Source organism: Heliconius melpomene, chromosome 11, assembly GCF_056956725.1.
Source record: "Heliconius melpomene rosina isolate 202511_hmr_F chromosome 11, ASM5695672v1, whole genome shotgun sequence".
Classification (NCBI taxonomy): domain Eukaryota; kingdom Metazoa; phylum Arthropoda; class Insecta; order Lepidoptera; family Nymphalidae; genus Heliconius; species Heliconius melpomene.
Window position 1 is genome coordinate 5191002 of NC_140399.1, and position 24459 is coordinate 5215460.

Here is a 24459-nt window from a genome sequence, read left to right on the forward strand (position 1 = left end):
CTTCTAAAAGGATAAAAAAAGTTTTAGTACGAAGGAAGTGATGCATGTAAAAGGAAAATACATGAAAACTGGTGCTTTTCCGTACACCAACCACAATAAATCAATGACGTAATTGGCATCATTGATAGAATGAATGAAGTCGTAATATAGGGTGTGGGTTCGATCCCCCACTCGAGGAAATGGAATGGCAAAGCAAAGCGCAGCAGCTCAATACGCAATGCCTCCATAATGCCTTGATAAGGAAAATGGGGAACGGAGTGTCTCAGCACTATGTTCCCTTGCCTACCCTGCTGTGTGCGGGATACAGCGTAAAGCTAAAGAAAGATAAGAATACATACGATACGACAAAGACACAGAAATAACACTTATTTCATATAAAACATAGTTTCTGGCCATTTTTGATTACGTTTTTAATGCAAATAAAGAAAAAAATGATAGTTGTGATAAAATTTTAAGAATTAATAGCGCGTGTCCCGCCCCGCACACGCGCGACGGTGACCAATCCCGCTGCGTCAGCCGGAAGGCGTGCCGCTTGGCACGTGGAATGCAAGTTTCTTTTACAATATAATGACCAACTGAAAAAGATAATTAATTATTTTAAATATTCTATACACGTAGTTTTCGGCACCAATTCGTTATTAGTTTAAATGAAAAAAATCAACAAGTCTCGTTTGTATTGCAAGGATTAATGTAAGTGCTGTAATAATAAGGACGGTTTTAATATTGTATGAGAATAAAAAAATATAATACAAATCTAATAAGACTCGTATAAGATAAATCAATCCTTTAGTATCTAAAAGCAAGTTGATACAATATAGACCAACAAGCAAAAATAAAGTATTTGAATTTGAGTTTAATTATCTATAGGTATTTAAAAAAAAAAGTTATTTTAACCAATTTAATCTAAAGTAAATATTTTTTATAGGACATACGTGAATTATAAGCGTTACACGAGATCACAGCATGATGCATATTAAATTAAAAGTGTCGACATGTGTTTTCCTTCCCACAGGAAAACACATTAGTTCTAACATTTCCCGCCATCTCTTATCCCTTTCTCGCCTACACAATACGTAACTTGCGAAAAGGGATAACCAAATATAGCACCCTCGTAGCTGACGAGGCTTTCAACGTAAATCTGATAAAACGAATACTTTACGACACCTCACTCTACCAACTTTTCTTCATCCGCGTCTTGTCTCAGAAGGTTCCACTTCTGATGTTTACTTAAACACGGGCGAGAGCGGGACATCACTAGTTCGTACGTTCCGATTCGAGAGTACGGCATTGGGTGAAAAAGCTCACGGGGTCCCGCCCTACGCGTTCGCGCCTTCGCCGGCTTGTTATGGGCTTACAAAATATATTCTAAGAAGCAGTATGTCGGCTGTGTTGAGGGGCGGCGTCGCGGGAGCCCGCAGTCATGCTGAGAGCCTCAGCGGAGTCGGTGGCATCACGTCGCGTACCCTTTCAACGTTACGAAAAAAAATCTACGCGTGACATTTCGATCGAGAAACCAATGTCGCCGAAGTCTACGTCTTGTTTTGATGAAGACTGTGAAATAAAAACGATATCTTTATAACGAATAGTCTGTGATATTGATATTTACATGAGGATACTGATATTTATTATCTTGTAGATGATAGGTACGTTTAGTGGAGTGCTTTCCTTAATATAACGTTTGTGCTAGATCGACAATATTAGAGTTTGTGTATTGTTTAAACATTTTTTTGACGACTGGAATGTTATTTATTAACAGGTAAGCTACTTTCCTATATTTTTTTTATTGTTCTCTACATCTTATAATAAATATATAGGTACATTTGCTAACGAATTATGTGATTATTTATAAAGGGAGGTGAGTAGAGCTATTTAAGTCACATATAAAAAAAAATATTTCATTATAAGACGAAAAACATGTATCGTTACAAATATTCATAATAATATTAGCCAAATTATATAGTATATATAGTATGTATAATATGTGAACTACATGCCTACGTTTAATATTTAATTAAAACAGTTTAATTTTCCCGTCGGCCACTTACAGATTATATCTAGATACTTTTTTTTAAATAGATAGATAAATTACGCCAGATCTGCGCCACGACTGGCCTCAAATTGTATTATTTATAATATAATTATGAGAAAGTGGAGAACGGAGTGTTTTAACACTAGGTTCCCTCTGCCTACCCTACTGTGTGCGGGATATAGCGTGAAGAGGAAAAAAATATATAATTATTATTTAGACCTCTCCAGCTCTGGGTAAACAAACTGCAGCATTGAGCTCTTTCACATTTAACTGTCAATGCTTATATGAGCGGAAGTAAAAGAGAGAAAAGTATTTTTCTCGCATTATGTTAAAGGTTTAGATGGAGAGAAATTAAGAATGTAAAAATCCACTATTTGTTAAAATATAATTAACTTTTGGTACATTAATATAAGACCTACGAGTAATTTGGAATAATTTGAAGCTTTTACTTAAAAAGCTTTCCATAATACAAATATTTAGGCCGTTTAACTATAATTTATTAAGCTAACTTTTGAATATTACCATGATTTGTTTTTAAAGCCATTTATATTTAAATACTGAATTGTATAACATATATATACCTATTCTATTTTTAAATTCTATTTTTTGTTTTGAAATTATCATAAATATTTTTTACGGTGGTAAAGTAACAAAATTTTTGAACACCGACAAATGTGCTTTAGTAAGAAGATAGAGGTATCTAATATAAAGTTCAATTCATTATATTATGCGAAGATATTTAGGTTATAGGTATATAGTATACTTAGGTTATTCAAATATAGTCGACTTACAGTGTAAATCTGGTCAATCCATTTTATTGTTTTTTTCTTTATATTCACTTTTATAACATTCGAAAGTGTAAAAAAATACTAAATTATCTTTTATTGTATTTCATATAGTCTATAATTCAATTTCCCATTTTGTAAAAACCTACTGATAATACATATATATACACTCATAGTTTTCAAAGTTTTTAGTCTCCTGATAATTTTCTTAATTGGCTGTTAGCAGGTTTACACTCTAAGACTAAAGAACTCTATTAATAAAATGAAGAATACAAGATTTTACGAATTTTGTATTTTATCAAAATTAGTATGTGCGTACAAACGTATTGTAACTTTATTGCATTTATATAATATCTACACTAAACGATCACACGTTTATAATTAAAAATGTCTTTGTTTAATCCTTTTTGATTAAAGTTATTTCAGTTAATTGATATCACATACATTATTCATATTTAATTACATAAGTATAAATATTAATTTCTAAATAGTTTCAATGTAAAAATACGCAATAAATTCTTAGTTTATTGCTTAACAAGTGCATACTTTCAGTTCAATAAGTTATTTATAGTTAAGTACAAATGTCTCAACTAAGTAAATACAATAATCGTTGGATTATTCTATAAATAATTTGTTTTAAAACTAATATTAGGTCTTATATAACATTCGTCGGAAGAAGATCCTAGCTTTAGGTTTCTTATGCCAGTTCTTGGTAAAGACTAAGGAAAAAGAGCGAAATATAATGTTATTATTAATCAAGTAAATAAATATATTTTGTAAAAACTGTTTAATTTTATTTAGTGTACCTAATGGTAAAGATGAAAATAAAGACATACTTAATATATTGAAAAATAACAAAAAAGATCTGGAAACTTGTTCATTTTCATAAAATTGAACGAAATATATTATTTTGACATTTTTTTGTAAATTATGGTGATAAGGAGGCTAAATTTGATTGGATTTTTAAATAATTTTCATATGAATCGTTTTTATAATATACCATGTTGTTTTTCTGAGCTTATGAGTCATAATGGTAATTAATACTATTTAAAAGACTCAATTAAGTTAAATAAGAGTACCTAATTTACAGAAGTAACGGTGAAAAAAAAAAAATTAGTATATCTAAAGGTCATTCATATATATTTTTAAATAATAGAATAATAGAAATGTATATTATGAAAAAATATTTTTTTTTAAGTTTTGAGAAGGGTGTAAGCTTGTCTGCCAAGATTGCCGTATGAGTCGAAATAATGAATAATATTATATTTGTCTATTGACATTTGGTAACTTTAATTACAAATTAAAACATTAATTTAAAATGAATGACGTTTAAAGTTAAAATAGACAGCAGTAGGTTTACTTTATATCGCGCGTTAAGCGACTCTAGAATATTGGCCAGTGCGGTAAAATTTTGCTAAGCTCACGATTTCTAAACGGTATTATAGAACGTTCTCGATTTAAATACAATTTAAATTGGTTCTCGATTTAAATCTAATTTAAATCGAGAGTCGAGTCGAGATCGAGTTTTTTTAGTGCTGAAATTTTACAAAAATGAAATATCCAAATAATTTTATGCAAGTATATAAATACATATTTTTAAAAATCTTAGTTGTATTAAATATATATTGTTTTAATTAATTAAAATTTATTACTTTTGGGTAAGTAACAAGGCAATTTTTGCCATTTATACAGATAATAATTATATATACCGTGCTTAGCTAGGTATACCTACATAAAAGAATATCAAATAGCAATATTAACTTGACGTGACTTATACTAAATAGGTATATGGACTGTATTACATTTTGTTATAAAAAAAAAAAAAATTAAAGATAAAAATAAAAAATATAATAGAAGTACTGCATCCGTCCAAAAATTTATCATATAACATTCATTTAAAAACCTTCAAATTGAAGTTAAAGAGTAATTCAATACTTGAAATAATTTTACATATAAAACGATTTGCAATATTACGAGATGGGTGACTCGTAACTTAATATTATATACACCTAATGACGTAACGAAAGTGTATCTTATTAAAAAAGCTTAAGAGTTAAGCAGCACAAATGTTTAACCCATCAATTTCATTGTCATATGCCGTTTAAAAAAAATGTATCTTTATTCATTTAATATGATTAAAGTTAATTCCATGAAACTATAGTTTAAAAACAGCTGCTAAATCTTATTTGGCAGACTAACAGCATCACGTGGGAGGACTTAAGGAGTATAATGCTTTGAAGGTTAGAGTTTTAGTAATCCCATTGGTTGATGTCTGCGAGTGGAGATCTGTCAACCCGTTGCTTTGTGACGCAGCGGTCTCGCGGCGGGGAGCCGTAGATAATACAGATTAGATGTATATCTGGAGGCATGACATTGTTTGGCTGCCTCAGGTAGGTCCTGTGATGGAGACCACGCGAAATGAAGTGCTCGAAACAATGCACAAACAATGTTATTAGCTCTAATGCGATTATCTTTCTTAAAACTGTTACAGATTAAATATTTGATTTATGATCGCCAATGTGTACACATGTAAACAGACCTTAACGGTTTTTAAATATAATTGTTTTTTTTTTTTTTGTTTAATTATCTATGTTCAACAACAAATTATATCAATATAAATAGTTTGAGACAGATATTATTAACGATTAATATATATTTTTATAATATTATAGTAGGTTTAAGATATTTTAAGAAAACATTTACAAAAAATGTAAACAAAATGTATTTTATTACTAAATGAAGATGAAGATAAACGTAAAATTCATCGCGTCTTCTAGAAACTGGTTTATCATTCATAAAACTATTTTAATAAACTATCCATGCTAAACCTCAGTAATAAAAGAGATTGGAGTCTGTCTAACAAATAAACTAAAATTAAATATACACGAGCACAATTGGAATTTTTGTCTCAGCCATATAAAAGTGTCCTATAAATTTACCCACAGTTTAATTTAATGTCCAAAAGTACCTGCCTCACATTTTTTTATTATAAATAAACGTTCGATGCCGGTTATGGGTGCTCCAATGTGTATTATTATTTTGAGAAATGGCTTTGAATTTGTCTCGAGAGGTTACGATCACCTTGCTCGGAACTGGATTCATATTTAACCCTACTTATTTATAGATGGAATGTTGCAGCGAATCTAATTTTATTATAGATAGTGATGTAATTAATACACTAACTTTATCTTATTTCTTTATCGCAGGTCGATATAGAAAAATCGAAGAATGACAGAGTAATAGAGACATCATAGTGAGAAAATTTTAAATCACTGATTACGGTCTGATCGACCTCGTTTATGAACATTGTCATTAGCGGGTAGATCCCGCCGCGTGGATGGTGGCGGGCGAATGGGGCTATGCGCCGGTGCCGGCCACCCCCGCCATGAACGCCTTCCTGGAGACCAACCATGCGCACCTCGCCTCTTACGGGCTGAAGATGTCGCCCCAGCCGGGCTGCGGCGTCGGCCCCCAGCACCGAGCGGCAGCACCACACGCGCCGCCGCATCACCCGCCGCACTACCAACCCTACCCCCTGCACTCCTACCAGACGGGCTACCTGAGAGACTACGGCGGCTGCGGCGAACTGTTCCCCCAGCAGCCGTTGGAACAGAGCTGGGACTGGCGCGGAGACGTGCACTACCAGGGCGGAGCGCCCCCGCTCGTCCCGCACGCTCACCCGCACGCGCCGCACGCGTTCCTCCGATACGTGAGGGCCCCGCCGCGGCGAGATATGCGATGTCAGTGGCTAGATCCAGAACAGCCCCCACCTAGGAAACTTTGTAATAAACTATTTTCGAGTATGCATGAAATCGTAACTCATTTGACGGTAGAGCACGTCGGCGGACCCGAGTGTACGACGCATGCGTGTTTCTGGCAAGGATGCTCACGAAATGGGAGGCCTTTTAAGGCGAAGTATAAACTAGTAAATCATATACGCGTCCATACTGGAGAGAAGCCATTCCCTTGTCCATTTCCTGGTTGCGGTAAAGTGTTTGCAAGATCAGAAAACCTCAAAATACATAAAAGAACTCATACAGGTAAGAAGAGTTTTCTATTATATTGCTAAGAAAAATTTAGAAGAGACAACCTTAGGTTGTCTAGGAAATTCGGCAGTTTAGTATAAAACGAACATTTTTATCTACTCTATTAGAGTAAATTTACCTAATTAAATTTTATATGATATTTCTCATTGATATGTTATTAAAAGAAATATTTGATATACCACCATAGAAAACCAAATGTATCTAGGTATGTCTAAGTAACATTTTACAACTGCTAGGTGTATAGGTATATTTTTCGAAGCTGACTATCAAGCTTACAACGAAATATTGTCAACATAAGTCGTTTTAGATCTAGCAAAATATTTCATTCCTCATTAATTCATAATCAACTCATCACACTCATATTTCTCATTTCTCGTATTACGGAACTAGTCTCAAAAACACACAAACTAAAAGCAATAGCATCAGATTCATATTAAAATGAAGAAAAAAAATATCGTTTTCACACATTTTCAATACAAACAATGTGCCTAACGGGCGCCTTATTGTAATAACCTCAGTCTTCTTGTGAAGTCCGTTTCTTGGTATGGTCAATCTACAAAAGTCGAGACAGCACCATTTTCAATTTATTATTAGTGGAAAGATTCATCGGTATTGTGTGCTAGGGAATAAAAAAAATACGCCATAAATTAAAATGTCTAGTTCCGTCATCTCTTTCCCACACTGCCGTCTCTCTCGCACGTTAGAGCATTGTAAAGTAATGTATTGATACTTATAGATACTTTAAATATCGATTTTTAAAGACTGGTCCAGGAATTCGTTCAGCGTGACGAGATGTATGGACATCTGCTATTATATTTTTTTTTAACTTTTACTGCGTAGTGTTGCATCCCAACTTTTGTCCTGTGCCCCCGTAAGCTATTATCTCATACGGGCCAGTCAATAGAGTCAAGTTTTTGTGTGGGTAACTTTGAAGAATTGTTTTATGAGTGCCTATAAATAACTCTGGTTGTCCATTAAGCAAAAGAGAAGGAAGCTCTTAACTAAAATAACATTAATTTGTTAAGTTCAAATAATATTAGGACTGCAAGGCTTAACCGCAGAACATCCGTTCATATTTTATAATCATTACTATGTTATTACTATTATACTAGACTATCTACATTCAACATATTACTTGAATTTTAATTAATTAATTAATTATATAATTTTAACAATATATTATGAAAACAGTCAACTCTACCTTTGACAGCAACATAAATTTAAGCCGTACTAGTATGCCTAAAAAAGAAAGTGGGGAACGGAGTGTCTTAACATTACATTCCCTCCGCCTGGCCTGCTGTACCCGGGATATAGTGTGAAATTTCTAAATAGTTCTAATATTGTATTGAATATAGACGTAATGGCATAGCTCATTTGCTATTCATAAGCTATAACTTATTAAGGTCAAAGATAAATTGATAATAGTTAATTTTTAATAGATGCAATATATATTAAACTCTTAGTTATTGTTATCCAGTTAGTTACATGTAGGCAACTCGTTTACACGTCATGCATTTTGTACCTATTTATTTCTACTCTATAAAAGAAATTAACTAAGCTTTTTCTTTAATTTCTGAAAAAACGTTAACTTTTTTCAGCATACCGCGTGCTATTCCAGGAATTATATATTAAGGTATTTTAAATATATTTTGATTTTTTACAGTAAATCTACATAAAAATAAGTCAATTTTAAAGAATTTGATAAAATTTGTTTTTTTCGCAAAACTAATAAAATAACAATAAAATTCTTAAATATTATTCACTCATATGAGTAATATTCATATATTTTTGTTTCATTATTTTTCTCTGTTTTGATGTTATCGATGTTCGGTGGCGATTCGAATCTTCCATGTAATCGATATTTTTATAAACTCGTCCCTGACTTCGAATGTAACGTGACACCATTGAAATCGGTAGCAAAATTTATTTGCTACAGCATCGTGACGTATTAATTTGTATAGTGACTTACCTCTATATTTTATTTATAGGTGTTTGACACTACCCATTACAATGCTACTTACAGCAGGGTAGGCAGAGGGAACCTAGTATTAAGGTCTGACAACTCAACGCCGGGCTTTTGACCTTGGTACCAGAATGAAAGAGACGAAATCCTCGTCATTCATATTATATTTTAACAGAATATCAAAAATGTCACGTGTCTATTTAAAATTCTGTCGGTGTTAAGATGGCGACGATATTTGTAAAACCACGAATGGAGGAAGAGACATTCAAAAGTAATACGACACCGCATGGAACTCAGTAGCAGAATTAATTGGCGGCACAGTAACAATTTATTTAACGATTTACATTTAAACCTTTATTATTATGTTAATCATAGAATTTTAATAAATAATTAAGCTTCGGCCTGTATTTATAAAACGCTCTCAAGTCTGCGATCCATCTTGAAATGCCGTTTTCATTCATAAATTATATATCTATGAATAAAAACGTCATCTCAAGATCTATCTTAGACTTAAGAACGATTTATAAATACGGGTCTTAGACTTTATTGTTTCCGCAAGCTCAAATCAGTTTAAGGAAAAACCTAAGCATTTAAATCATTAATATATTTAGACATCAGTTAAATGAACACAATACAAATGAAATTAGCAATGAATTAGAAGAATAGTTGGCAAATACCAGTTTGAACAACATCTAGCCGTAGGGCAGACGCGGGCCGTCGAGCCGCCGGCGGCGATCCTCCCACGTCGCGGCGATTACTTAATTTTGTTTAGATTATTTAAAAGCTTGACTCACTTTTACACCTTCACTTTTTTGAAGTTTATTTTTATATATTTCATATGGTTATATATATTTGTTAATATTGTTAACAACGACTCTACTCTGGCAGCGTATACCTAGACCTACTAGACTGCCTCAATTCTAAAAATATTTTGATTTTATATGAAATCATTTTATATTTAGTACAGTATCCATTATTTTTAATAAAGTTTATTTAAATTTAAATTGAAACAAAAGAAAAACGCCAAATATACCAGGGAGATGCACAATAACGTAATTATGATATGATATTGAAGACGACCCCAGTTCAAACGCAGAGTTTGTCTAATATGCCGTATAAAATGACGCTTTCATAATATTTTGCAAACAATACGGAACCCTTCCCAACTCCGCCCCTGTGCTCGATATTGTGCACCCGTCGAGTGCAGCTCTTCACTCTTTATTGCTTAGTAAACATATGTGCGTTTGCGTTAAAAATACAGCGTTTAATTACGTAATATAATATTAGTTAATGATAGATGAATATAATTTTAATATGTAAGAAAACAATTAAAATATATAAAATCTATTGTTATGTGCGATACTTTTATTGAAGTCGGTTAAAAATGGGGTAATATTTAATTTCTTAAACTTGTCATTAAACTATATAGGTAATGAAAAAAACGGTAAATTTATTACACATGCTCTATCTAAATCTAGTTAATATTATTTCAAAAGTAATTGTATATAATTTAATAGGAAATTTATGGATTTATTAAACATTTTATGGATAGGCTAATTTACTCTAAAATTGAAAACTATAAAATAAGTTATTATAGTATTTTTAATTGTTTCTAATATTTACTATAGAAAATAGATACTAAAATCATTCCGCGCAGCCATCGATAGTTAACTTTAGGGCGGCCACGACTTGTTGACCGAACTATATATAGAATAGTACAAATTATAAAAAAAATATTTTTCCTAACAAAATATAGAATAATGGTTGTAACTGTTAACTGTTAAATCAAGCCTTTAATACTCTATAAAAATAGTTTCCGTAGAATATTAAATTAGTTTATTTCACTTGTATAAACCTATTATATTGAAAGTTAAAACTGTAAATAAATTATAATCATATTTTACGTACATACATATTTTAATTACATATTAGTATTACTTTGCAGTTTTATAAGGGATTTCATGAAATGGTTAATTTTATGTAGTTGTAAAACTTCTCTTTACAACGATGCCTCCCTATCATATTAGTATCTAATAAAAAGTAAAAAAGTACAAAAAAATTTATTACTTATAAACATTTTATTAAACCGTGTTTGCTGAAAGCAAATTTTTATTGTACATGTTTATGATTATAGAGCAATATTTTAATTAATATTTTTTTTATGTTATGTAATTAAAAGACATACTAAAGAAAATGTTTATAGAAGGTTATCCCGCCTAACCCTATATTCTTATTAAAAATTGAATCAAAAGAAAACCAAATTTCGAAGGCAACGCGCGGCGTTGGGTTCCGCCACTCAACTACCAGTGCCTCGAATATTTTGTAGAAAGTGAGGTACGGGTGTCTTAACACTGAGTTCTCTTTACCTACCAAGCTTTATGCGGGATACATCGTGAAACCGAATGAAAATAAAAAAAAGAAAAACAAAATGAGGTATATTTCGCCAAAAAAATGTTTCAATCACAACAACAGAATAATAAACGGCCATTTTATATCCACATATGATAATGATGTAACCCTATAATAGTTGGGTGAATTTAAAAAGGTGTTTATGTGAGGCCGCCATCTGCCTTGGACTTATAAATTGTATAAAAAAATGTTATAAATACAATAAAACGCGCATGTATGCGTAATGGAGGGGGATGCAAACCCTGTTCTGTCAAATTCTATATTGAATAGTGTGTCATCACCATTTTGATAAATATTAGGAATCGTTAATATCTATCGATAGCGTCAAAATATTCTTTATAAAAAGTAAGGAAATTATTATTTTTTCGAGCCGAGCCTTTTCCGCCGCTCTCCACTTTCCGGCGAATTATGGAGGTTGCGCAACGCTGTAATTTGCCTCGACACCGAAGAACTGAAAATATTAAAAATTCTTAGAGTGGGAATCGAACCCACAACCCGTCGAGCTTATCTCGCCACGACTGGCCTGAGAAGGAAATCATATCATACAAAATAACCCATAGCACTACTAGATGGGCGTGGTTCTGTCATGATATCTCCATACAGACACATACATTTAGGATACATCAAAGTTCACTCACAACAATCGCCAGCCACCCCTAGCAGCCGTCACGTGATTCTCTCGTATGTGGAAATAAAAGCGTTAAGCGGTTTACGTTTTTATCTTCTTTGTTATTAGAACCCCTCATTGTATATCCGACAACAACTGGAGGTGACGACACCCAATGCACATCAGCCATACAACAGATATAAATACTCGTAGTGAGCCCTCGAACGCTATTTAAATAACAAAGGTGGCGAATCAGAACTGGCTGGCTTCTACCACGCAATTCAAAAGCACTCCAGGGTCTGATTTTGGCACCTGATTGAAGAAATATTCGAAGTTCTAGTTGGTAAAAACACGTTCGTGGAATGAAGGAGTGAATTATAATTTCGCGAAGCCTTTTCGACGCGGCGCGAAGAGCTCCAGAGTGCTTATAAAAACAGTGTCTAAGTTACGGGTGGTTTTCGGAACTGGACATTCGTATAGTTATTTAATTCACACTTTATAAAATTCTTAACTAAGACCAATTTACGGAATTATATGAAAACGCCATCTCAAGATCGATCTCAGACTTGAATAAATGACAATATATAAATACGGGTCTAAATAAATAATTCGAAACATCAATATTTATTATATACATAATATTATTAAATAATTTATTAAATCGATCCGAAATCATGAAATAAACATCTGAGATACCGTCATCTACTTATTTGTGGAGAAATCGTGTAGGCGTGTGTTTTTTGCTAATCTGTAATGTGCTTGTATCTACCGCCCGCATCGGTCAACCCTTAATGAATAATGAATAGAATAGAACCAGATAAGAGAGCTTTCCTTTTTCTCCTTCAATTATTTTTTTTCTTTAAATTTTTTTTAAGATGCCTTCCGAAGATGCCAGCAATTAGTATACATTTCAGTCGCCTTTTTGTTCATTATCATAGATTTATGTTGTAATAGAATGATGAATATAGCAAACGTAACATTATTATTGATATTAAAAAAATCTCGAACGCATTTGTATTGAAAAGGTATGTTTTTATAGTTTTTTCTATATAACTACATTATAATTAAGTATCTACTTAAATACTTGAACAAAAAAATTGAAAAACTTTTAAGTTTAGTATTCTTTTAATGCTTGTTTAAAAAAGGTGGCACAATGGCAGAAGCATGTGACTATAAACGCGACAGTTTGTGGGTTCGATTACTACTAGATAAAATAAAATATTTAATATTTTTACTTCTTCGCTCTGGAATTGAAGCAGAGCGCGGCGTTGAGTTCCACAACTCAACACGCAATGTCTCCAAAATTCGAAGCAAAGTGCGGATGGAGTGTCTTAACACTAAATGCGGGTTACAGCGTGAAATTACAAAAAAATACCTATAGCACATACTGATACTAATGCACATACCATTTTGTAACGATACAAGTACAAAAGACTAGCTATACCGGTATAAATTGTGCGCGAATGCACAGTACCGAGCACAGAGCACAGAGCACAGACCAACAATACTTTTAACTGGTCATACCTGACACAAACTACCTACGCCCGTTCTGCTCCTCTATATTATTACCTCCTCCCTTTTGACACTTTACTACCTCGGTTTGTATTTTATAATGACAGAAACGCTTTCATAGCTTAAAAGCGACGTAACGAATAAATCATAAAATATATGCGGTCAGAAGAAATAATTAAATTCTATCATTCTCTATATTAATACGTATAATAGCATAGTCACGTTGCTATAAAAGGTTAATTGGAAATATTTCATTCTTTTTCGTTTTCACACGTTGTATCCCGCTTATACCAGGGTAGGGTAAGGAACCTAGTGTTAAGACACTCCGTTTTCCCATTTACTATCATAATCTGGAGAAATTTCGTATTGATTGACGAAACTAAACACCCCGCTTTGCCTTGACGCCAGAGCGAAAAATTAAAATATAAAATATTTAATTTCCTCGAGTGGGAATCAAACCCACAACCTGTCCTTGCCTTCTTTTAATATGACTTATATAGTTAAATATATACATATATCTACCTTGTTAAATAAAATGAGCTATCAGGTGTTTTCAAAGTGCGGTGAAAAACATTTTTCTCTTTGAAGCGGCTAACTGCGCGAAATTCTTTCGTCTTGTTGGGCGACGGACGGCGGAGGGTCTCACTGCATCATTCATGTGTTTTTTCTGTCACATTTGTGGCTATCAATGTGTATACTCAAAACGAGTAGTGTAGTGCTGTTTAGTGATATCTCAAATATTGTATTTTCAATATTTTCTGTCCGGAAGATTAGATAGTCGATAGGATCTTTGTAATTTACTAGCGGTCCACACGCGGCTTCGCCCGCTTCAACTAATTATCATGTCATGGCCAATTTACACAAAATCTCTACATAAATTTGTAGCTTACATATTATTCTGGTGTATAAGTTGTACTGTAAACTTTTATACGAATCCGCCCAGTAGTTTTTGCATGAAAGTGGAACTAACATCCATCCTCACAAACTTTTACATTTAAAATATTAGTGAGATAGGATATTTAAGTATATATCAAGGTTGGGTAATTATAAATTGCCAAATTTAATATTTTCATAAAAATCAACTAACATTTATTTGAAAGTGTTATTTAAATTATAATAGATACCTACCTATACATATATTTTGCTGAGTGGTAATTATTTTTTTATTCATAATACATATATTTCACAAGATAATAAGAGATATTTAGAATAGCATAAACAAGAAAAAATATAGAATAAACAATAGTATGGTGTTAAATAAAAGTATCAAGCAGTCACCTTAGCGGCGACACATTCTGTGTTGATGGGTTTTTGGGACAAATTCCCCCCATTCGCATCGCCAAAAAGTCTTGATAGACATTCGAAGACAAGCATCGGATAACAATCGAAATGTTAACATGACAATAAGAAAAGAACAACGAACAGTTTAGGTACTTCTTTTTGTGGAACACTCCAGGCATTTTGTAGGTAAACTGGACGTTTAAAAGGGTTTATAAAAAAATTACTATGTGATTCTTAATATCTGTTTGGAATCTTGTAGTTAATTTGCCGTCCTTTAATGAAATATAACATAACTGAGTAACGTCTTGTAAATGATAAAATGTGGATAAAGGCTACTTTTTTCGCTTTTTGTCGATTTTATAAAGATTGTGTGCTTTATGATTAAACCTAAAAATGAATAAGTAGAAAACAATTTAATATATATTTTTTTTAATTACCCAAATGTTTTTAACTGTCAATAATAAAAAACAAAAGGATAATTTTTAAAATTCCATAGACGTCTATTCTATAATATGTAAATGAGAAATAGGATGAGCATGCCAAGAATGTGGCCGAGTTCCATAAAGAGACAACAGATTAAAAAAATGTTATTAATATTTGTTAGAAATATTAGCTTCTCTCAAAAAAGTGCCTAAGGGCTGAAACCTGAGCACGTGGGTGTTGAGTGGAGTCTTTATGGTATGCAGACATAAGTCATCCGATTTATTGGACAGTCAACGTAACGCCGTGGAATAATAAAATTTATGTCTTTAAAAAGTTAACCTCTAATGATTTTGAATCTATGACTTCATAAAGTTTCGCTGGAGGCTATTGGCGCTAAAATTTAAATTTCTAGAATATCCCATTTAAAATATAAAACCTTATTTAAATTCCATTGTTTCTTTTTTCATTCGATTATAATTTTTTCGCTTTATCTGTGGTACACACAACATATTATTTTTTTTTAAATAAAAATATTGTTTATGATGTATTTCTGGTAATTTTTTATCGCTCGGATACCAGCGATGATGCCGGTTAGGGCTGTCAAAACGCCTGACGGACAGATTGACGAGCGAGCCCGCTTGCCTCTCGTTTTGTTCTTATACTGTAGCACGCAGGTGTATCGCACCACATTATACTCTGGGAACTAAATTCGATAAGTTTCGACAACATAAAATTCGCTACAAAGACATTTTTAAATAATTTTTGAAATTAGAACGATAGTTCTGTCATAAAATCAATTATATTATTAATCTGTATTTATCTATAATTTTTTGTATAACTTTTAGTACCAATATCTATCTACCTTTAATTCTATCCATTAAACGATGGTAAATGGTTTCCTGCAAGTCCATACAAAATAAAGGCGTTGTAAGATTTCCATTTCTCTCTATATATATCATTGGATAGTAATATCTACTGCGCATTCTCTGCAGATAGTTATCAGAGCAAGACGGATGGTGTTTTCGCAGTTTCCTCGAGAACAATAGCTTTGGCAGTTTAATTTACTTCTGTATTGCCAGAGTCCAGACTAGTAAATGTGAAATAGCGCCAGACTTTATGGAGATCGGGTTATAAGCTTTTTTATCAGCTTCACAGACAGAGGAAACCTAGTGTTAAAACACTCCGTTCCCTATTTCGAAGCGAAGAAATCAAAATATAAATTTAAATACATACTTGTGCCAATATATATACTTTTTAAGATCACAAAATATGACAGTAACTCAATTAGGCATTTTTAGTACCTAAACAAGATAAAATATTATAACTGTAGACAAGCATATATCAATTTCAAATTACATTACTCAAAAACTCCTTCCAACTTAATCTCACGCTATTATATACATATATAGATTTTAATTCGATTCATATTATATTTACCAAGCAGATATGACTGTGCAGTTTGCGGGCTGTGTTGTTGCTACATTTACTATTATATTTTTATTGGTATGCTTTTGTATGAGTTGGCAGATATTTATCGGGTATTGGTCCGCTCATAACCATCCGCATAAAGCACCTTGTCACACGGTCGTTGGGCGCCGAATGCCAGCCCTGCCATTCTTTTTGTGCTCACGGGACAAGGGCCCCGTATTCTTCGAGAAGTGGAAAAAATGAAGATATTAATATATCTTTCTAATTCGAAATACGTTTCGGATAAAGGAAGGTCATAAATCATTATATTTTGTATGAGGTTCCTTTTTAAATATGCGAGAGAAAATCGTTTTTCGAAGAATTGTCGATATCGTATGTCTGTTATCTAAGCTGATTAAAATAAAAAAAATCAAATTGAATCTGCTTCCCCGTTTTTTCGCTGAATTCTGGAGGCATTACGGGTTGAGTGGCGGAACTTAACGCCACGCTTTGCCTCGACACCACCGAAGAAATTAAAATCTAAATTTGAATAAATGTTTCTCGAGTGGGGATCGAACCTATTATCAGTCACGTAAATAGTAAATATATTATCTATACATATATAAATATTAAAATAGTATTTAGGTATTACGAAATTGAACTGCTAACTTTATCGATACTTAAAACCTTCACCTGTTAACTCTAAAGCCAGTATAGATTATTTAACGTACCCACAGATTAGAATACTATAGAATAGGTCAGTCAAAACATGTTGTGCGTTCATATTGAAAGGAGAAGAGAGAGAGGAGACAATTGTGTCAACAAACTGCCAGTCATCCGCCTCTCATTAGCCGCTTGTCTGTTGGAGATTGAATTAACTCGGATATGCTCCATTCCGTAATAGCTATTAACCGATTAAACAATGCCTATTACGCTTCGTTTTAAATATCGAATATAATGAGATTAAAAATGTTAACTCATTTGTATTTGTAGCTATATGTTGCCATATATAAAAATGTTTTGTGGATGGAAAATAATCTGTTTACAGATAATTAATTTTGTTAAATACTGAGTTTGGGAATTATGAAATTTATATCAGAAGTTATAATTTACATAAATACTATTAGAATAATATATAGATATGAATGTATATACGTTCTATGATAATTCAATTTGTCTTATTTACACAATATAGGTACATAAACCACTTGCAAAGTTCTAAATAGCTGTAGGTACTATTATTATATTAATTAACAAATATATAAAAGGAGATGTTTTTGAAGCTTTTATAGCTTGGATTACAACATTCATTAACACCTTAATACCGAACTGTTTTTCTCGAAAGTCACCTAAAACTCATTTACTCATTTTAAGTGCAGAGGCCGACTGTGTTGGGTTACACATCACTCGTTCAATTTGCTATTTCTAAAAAGCTGTTTTCTCAGCAGCGCGCTTAAGTAGCGAATGGTAATATAATACTATAGCTATTCCGGCCTAGGCGTTTTGCCAACACAGATATCATGTTTTAAAATTAAATTTAATTCTTTGATAAAACGAGGAAGGAATTATTTTTTTTGCTTTTTTTTTTATCTTCAGAGGGAACCTATTGTTAAGATTCCCCATTTTCCGCCGAATTCTGGAGGCATTGGGTGTTGAATGGTCAAACTCAACGCCTCGCCTCGACAATAGAGCAAATGAAAATATTAAATATTTCATTTTCTCGAGTGGGGTTCGAACTCACAACCTATCGCGTTCACAGTCAGCCTGCGCCACGACGGGTTTATTTTCTAATTAACTGTCAAAATAGTGTGTCAGATTCTCAAAGTATTTAGTGTGTTCAATATACTGTAAAATAAGGCGAAGATAACATTTTACATCGATAATAATGTTACAAAAAACTGTCTTTGGTGGGTGATACAGGCGTTTAAGATAAGGATCTGACCCTAGCCCGCGTCCCGGCGTGGCATGCAACGTATTCACGATGTGCATTCCCAACTCGTGTTGCTTTTTGCTGTCTCTTTTTTTTTATTTTATCATTAAAAATATAAATTTAACATCGGTTATAAATTTATTTATATTTTTTTATTTCATATTAACAAAATCTCATAACGTTTATATAGCTACTTTTTGTGGATGTAAATTCACGACGTGTTCCGCACACAGCAGGGTAAGTTGAGAGAACCTAGTGTTCAGACCCTCCGTTCTCCACTTTTGTTGAATTTCTAAGGCACTGAGTGTTGAGTGAAATCACACGAACGAAATCACGATTTACCTAGAGCGAAGAAATTAAAATATTAAACATATCATTTCTTCGAGTGTGTTTTTAAGGAAATTTTAAAAATTTAAGTGCATAGACTATTATGCCTATTGATGTTGACAGTGGCGCGTGCGCAGCTACGACACATCACTAGCTAACAATTTTTTTGTGAGATCTTCTGAGATGAGGCATCCGATTAGTAATTAGACGGGCGACACATGTTTTCTGATCTTTTATCTTATATTAGGGTCATCTGTGTCCAAAGACCGAAACGCCCGCCTCAAAATTAGACCATATTATTTTATTATTACCTGTTTCCCTTTTAACGATACACGAAGCGTAAAAAATCTCTATTTAATATCTGATTTAGGAACTACCCACGTATTTCAACCATTGTAGTAATTGTGAATATCATCGCAATAATGCTACTTATAGTCGTGTTGAGTCGAAGAAAGGAAGTATCGGTCGATTCTGTTGAATTTGATGCGTTCATTCATAATATCGACACTGTTTAAGAATTGTGGTTGAGAATATCTAAAATAGGTTATTATTGGTGCGTTAACAGACACTTGAGATTAGCATCTGTGGCTCTTCAACGCGATCTTCGTATTTCTATAACAATACAAGGGATTACAAGCGAAGAGGTTTATTTGTAAACATGACAATGAAAAGTTTATTGTTGCGGGTTGTGTACTCTGTGGACGCACAGTGACTGCCTACTTGTAGTTTTATTGAATGGTCTCATATAACACACGGTTCGGTGAACTCGTATAGGTTAATATACGTGCTCAAAATTGTGATTATTATAAAAAAAATGTTTGTGAAACCTTTAGAAATGTATAAATTTATTCATAATATTTGCTTAAATCCTAAAAACTAGAACGTAGTATTCTAAAACGTAGTAAAACTAAAATTTATGAGTCAGAAAAGTCTTCAAAAGCCACTTGGAGGTTGGATGATGAAGGAGAGAAGGAAGAGGATGAAGGAACATTTTCATTTCCTTGCTTTGATAGCGGGATAAAGCGCAGCTTTAAGTCCTCCACTCAACACGCAATGCCTCGAGAATTCGACAGAAAGTGAGGAACGGAATTGTTTTAATGGGAACGGAGTGCCTTAACACTATGTACCGGATACAGCGGAAAGCTAAAAAACCTTCACATACAACCTTCCATCTTGCATGAAGAAGCAAGAGCTACTTGCCAAGCAAAAGATTAAATTGGTTCACTATAATCAACACATCGTTAACAGTCAGTGTAGGTTCCTTTGTCAAACGTAGATATAATAATTTTGTCAAGCGTAAATAAAGCTTAAATGCAGGTATTAGAGTTCAATATACTTTATCTGATTTACATTATAGTATTGTAGTAGAGTGACAAAATCTGCTTATAAATATGATTTATAGCAGCGTTAAGTTATGCCTTACAATTGTCACGAATATTTATTTTATACGTGAACTATAAACAACTAGCAAATCTGGTTATTTATTATGTGATTGGGCTATTTGCTTTAAATCCCATTGAGTTGATATTTTTTTATAATTTAAATTTAACTGACGTCTTTGCGTTCCTAATATTGTCAACTGTAGGTAAATGTACGTAGATTAAGGAAAATATTTTATAATATTCAACAACATTATCATCATAAATTTTCTTAAAAGGTTTCTGTTTAATCTTATTAAAATGTGTACCTGCAAACTCGGCAGGTTGTGGGTTCGATTCCCTCTCGAGAAAATTAAATATTTAATATTTTCATTTATTGGCTTTGGAGTCGAGGCGCGGCGTTCAATTCTGCCATTCAACACGCAAAGCCTCCAAACTTCGGTGGAAAGTGAGGAGCGGGGTGACCTAACATTAGGCTCCCTCTACTTACTGTGCTAAATGCGCGAAGTTGAAAAAAATCTAATTATAACAACGTCTTGTAGCTCATGTAACATAATGTAATGAATCTTATATCTTTCCAGGTGAAAAACCCTTCAAATGCGAATACGCGGGTTGCGACCGTCGTTTCGCCAATTCCTCCGACAGAAAGAAACACTCTCACGTGCACACGTCAGACAAGCCCTACAACTGCCGCGTCCACGGGTGCGACAAGTCCTACACGCACCCGTCTTCTCTGCGTAAGCATATGAAGGTTCACGGTGCCGCCGGCGACGCTTCCCCCCGGTACGACAGCGATGGAGACGATTCCTCCTCCGCTGGCAGCGTCAGCGTGACGGCTGGCGCCGCCAGCCCGCCCGTCCCCATACCTCCCCCACCCCCACTTGCGCCCGCGCCCCACCACACCCAGCACCACCCAACGATAACTGACAAACTAGAAAGCCTCAATGACAAATACCTTAATCCTCACGATCAAAAATCTTACGAAAGGCCGCCTGCGCCGCCACACCATCAAGCTCCACCTCCACACATCACGAATATCGGTGGCAATCCTATGGACAATAAAATCGGGTTCAGTGGACACTGGAGCCAATACCAGCAGCCCGCACCGGCAGTACCGCACGGAGTGCCTGACTGGTGGTGTCCCTCACAGGAGTCCTACCACCACCACCACTTGATGCACCATTCCGGTGCCGCCGCAGCCTATTGACCGCACCGCGCTTAGGGAACTCTTCATTCGACGATCAGATACCATCATTATCCATGTAGTTAGTTTTATTTAAATAATTCCGCCTACTACGACCTTTTTTATTGAATATTACAAAAAGGACTGGAGGAATAAATTACGTTTTATTAATATTCCTATTTCTTTGCTTTGTCACGCAATGCCTTGAAAATTCGGCGGAAAGTGAAGAACAGAGTGTCTTAACACTAGTTTTCCTCTGCCTGTCCTGCTATGAGTGATACAGCGTGACGCTTAAAATAACAAGGACTATTGTAATAATGATGCGACCCGACGTGGAATGAAAAGTTCGCTAAAGCGCCGCTAAGCTTTGCCTTTGAGAATACATTACGCTTATTAAAAATTAAATTGTAATGATAGTCTGATCGTTTTAAAAGCAGTTTTACTTAACGCCATTTGTACAGCCGTCCGAAATATCATGTAAAAATTGAATTCTTCAAATAAATATATTTTTTTGAGTAGCCAACAGATAATAAATTCTTTAAAATGCGTGAAATATTTGTGCGTGAGACAACAGAGTTGCAAACAATGAGGATCTGTCGAAGCTTTAGAGCATATTGTATATTTTCTGTAAACACAGTGTTGGTGTGCAGAAGTGTCTTATTATACTTAATAAGGTATTCCTATTCATTGTTTAGGAGTTTTGTATTGTAACGTCAAAGATTCTCAGGTTCGATTTTTGTCAGCAACTATAGTTGACAGTGATTTATTACAGCCTTTCTAAGATTATAAATTAAAAAAACAATGTATAAACTTATTTTTTGAATTATAATGGCATTTATTATATTCCTATTTCTCTATTATTCCGACGTGTTTTCTCTTCTTTTATAATAATTGTTTGGTTTGTGATATGTTTGTAATAAAATTTTGATTTTTCTAATCTACCAGTACCTATTTGTACGCTAGTATGTCAATAATAATCAATGGCCAAAGTACCGAAATCTAAATACAGTTTTTAGGTTGTATAATTATTGTATATTTTTAGTTTTTAAGTATTTAGATTATTTTATGTAAAAATATTTAAGGAATACCCAGTGATAATAGAGTAAGTGATTGATTTATTGTAAATTACTATCAGTGTCGTTGCTATTGAATTGAGCTATGTATTCCAGAATTTAATGTCTAATTATATACACTCTTTTATATATTTAAAAATTACAACTATTTTTCCACGGATACCCACTTGTAATTAGATAGAAAAATATTTATGTATAATTGACTGAAAGAAAAGTTTGTATTTTAAGTTACTATAAGAATCTGTTGTCTTTTCTACGGCCATGTAAATAGCGGAGATAAATAAATGCATATTTCAATTATAACGCATTTCAATTACATGAAAAATTGTTTTATTTACAAGTATATTTAAAATTTTATTATAATAGTGTATTTGAATATGAAAAAAAAATAATGCAACTATACTAAATGTGGCTTGCGTATCTGTATCTTAACTACAAAAAGACCACAGACTATACAAATTATTATCATATCTTATTATAATAGATATACACAAAAATCCTCTCAAAACAAATACCAGCACCATGTTCCGGGTCCTCGAAAGAGAGAGATTGATCACTAGTGCCACCAAATCTAAAATGGAAATCCAATTCTCGCGATCGTTTCGATCGGATTTCGATCAAAAAACCTAACCCCGTGACGGTACCACAATAACAAAACGAAGAACAATCATATTCGAAAACAGAATTGAATTTATCATTGAGAAGAAATGAGAGAGAGAAATGATAAATGATGTAGCGGGCGCGAGCTGCCGCGCGTGCGAGAGGGACGGAGAGAGGTGTGCGCGTTGGGTTCGACTGCGCCGTCTGCGCCGATGATTTATCGTTTCTCAACAGGGATTGGCCGATGCGGTACTTGAGATTTATAGATCCTTATGGTGCATGCGCGGTAGGAGCGTTTTCTTATTATAAACTTCACTCCTGCGAAGGTACCTCGACGGAACCTCCTCGGCTGTAGGTACACGGGAGAAATTAAAATTAAAAAATAAATTAACATATTGCGATCGTGCCCGTCCCGACCAACTCGTAGAACACGAACGATAATTGGCTCTACAGTTAATGGGCTTGATCACGATCGAGTATTTCTGTTACTCATACTTTAATATTTTCGAACAAGCTCTGGAAGTAATTGATAACAGCATATTATTATTTACATATTTATGATAGTTAAAAGAAAACATCGCTTTTAGGTAAATCTATTAGATATGTTTGTTTCAAATAGCGCTTTTAATAAATACGGAGAGGTTCAAATAATAAGCATTTTTATGAAAACGATTTTAATTTAATTGATGCAGGTGTGACCTAAATATACGAAAAAATATATTACAGATTCGTAATTAAATAACTTACAAATTCAAGACATATTTAAAACTATAAACACATAATAAATAGTAGGCTAGACGTGGCACAGGGGCACAAGAGTGCGGGTTTGATTCCCTCTCAAGGAACTGAAATATTTCATATTTTCATTTCTTCGCTCTGGTGTCCAGTGTCAAGGCCTCCAGAATTCCACGAAAAATGAGGAACGGAATGTCTTAACACTAAGTTCCCTCTGCCTACCCTGCTATGTGCGGGATACAGTGTGAAACTAAGAAAACAATAAAAGAAATAAAGTAGTAAATATCATAAGCAAATATCCTATTTTCTCATCTACATACCAATTGTTCAATATGACTCAACTACCTCCTAGCAGCCGCCGTCGCCGTCGCCGCTCGCCCGCCGGCCGCCGGCTCGTCCCCGCACAGATAAGATCTCTGCAACTGACACCTGGCCCCGCCCCTCGCAACCCCGACCATTACCTTTTTGTTTACGCACCCATGTGTATTAAATAGAAAAATAATAAATACCCTTCATAGCGCCCGAGCCCACGCTCGGAAACTTGGAAGTGAAATGTCAATCATGGGACTTGGAGTTAATTATATGGTTTCGGGGAAAACAATCTCGAAATCTTAAATTGTTCTTTTTTTAATGTTATTAATAATTCTAGAATAACTCAAAAATATCTTGATATATTTACTATTATTAGATAATTTTCCAAGTCTTGTATCTACAACACAAAATAAGTACTCACACAGTTATTCCGATATTAAAGTTTAGTAATATAAGAG

General features: G+C 33.7%; 1 protein-coding gene across 1 annotated transcript; it reads left to right on the top strand.

Moving 5' to 3' along the window:
• The first annotated feature begins 1411 nt into the window (after positions 1-1411).
• Positions 1412-22647, top strand: LOC146534528 (uncharacterized). The gene is made up of 3 exons (XM_085193675.1): positions 1412-1756; positions 6021-6854; positions 20680-22647. Exons 2-3 carry the CDS (start codon positions 6152-6154, stop codon positions 21303-21305), a joined length of 1329 nt encoding a protein of 442 aa, XP_085049801.1. The 5' UTR covers positions 1412-1756; positions 6021-6151; the 3' UTR covers positions 21306-22647.
• The last annotated feature ends 1812 nt before the right edge of the window (positions 22648-24459 follow it).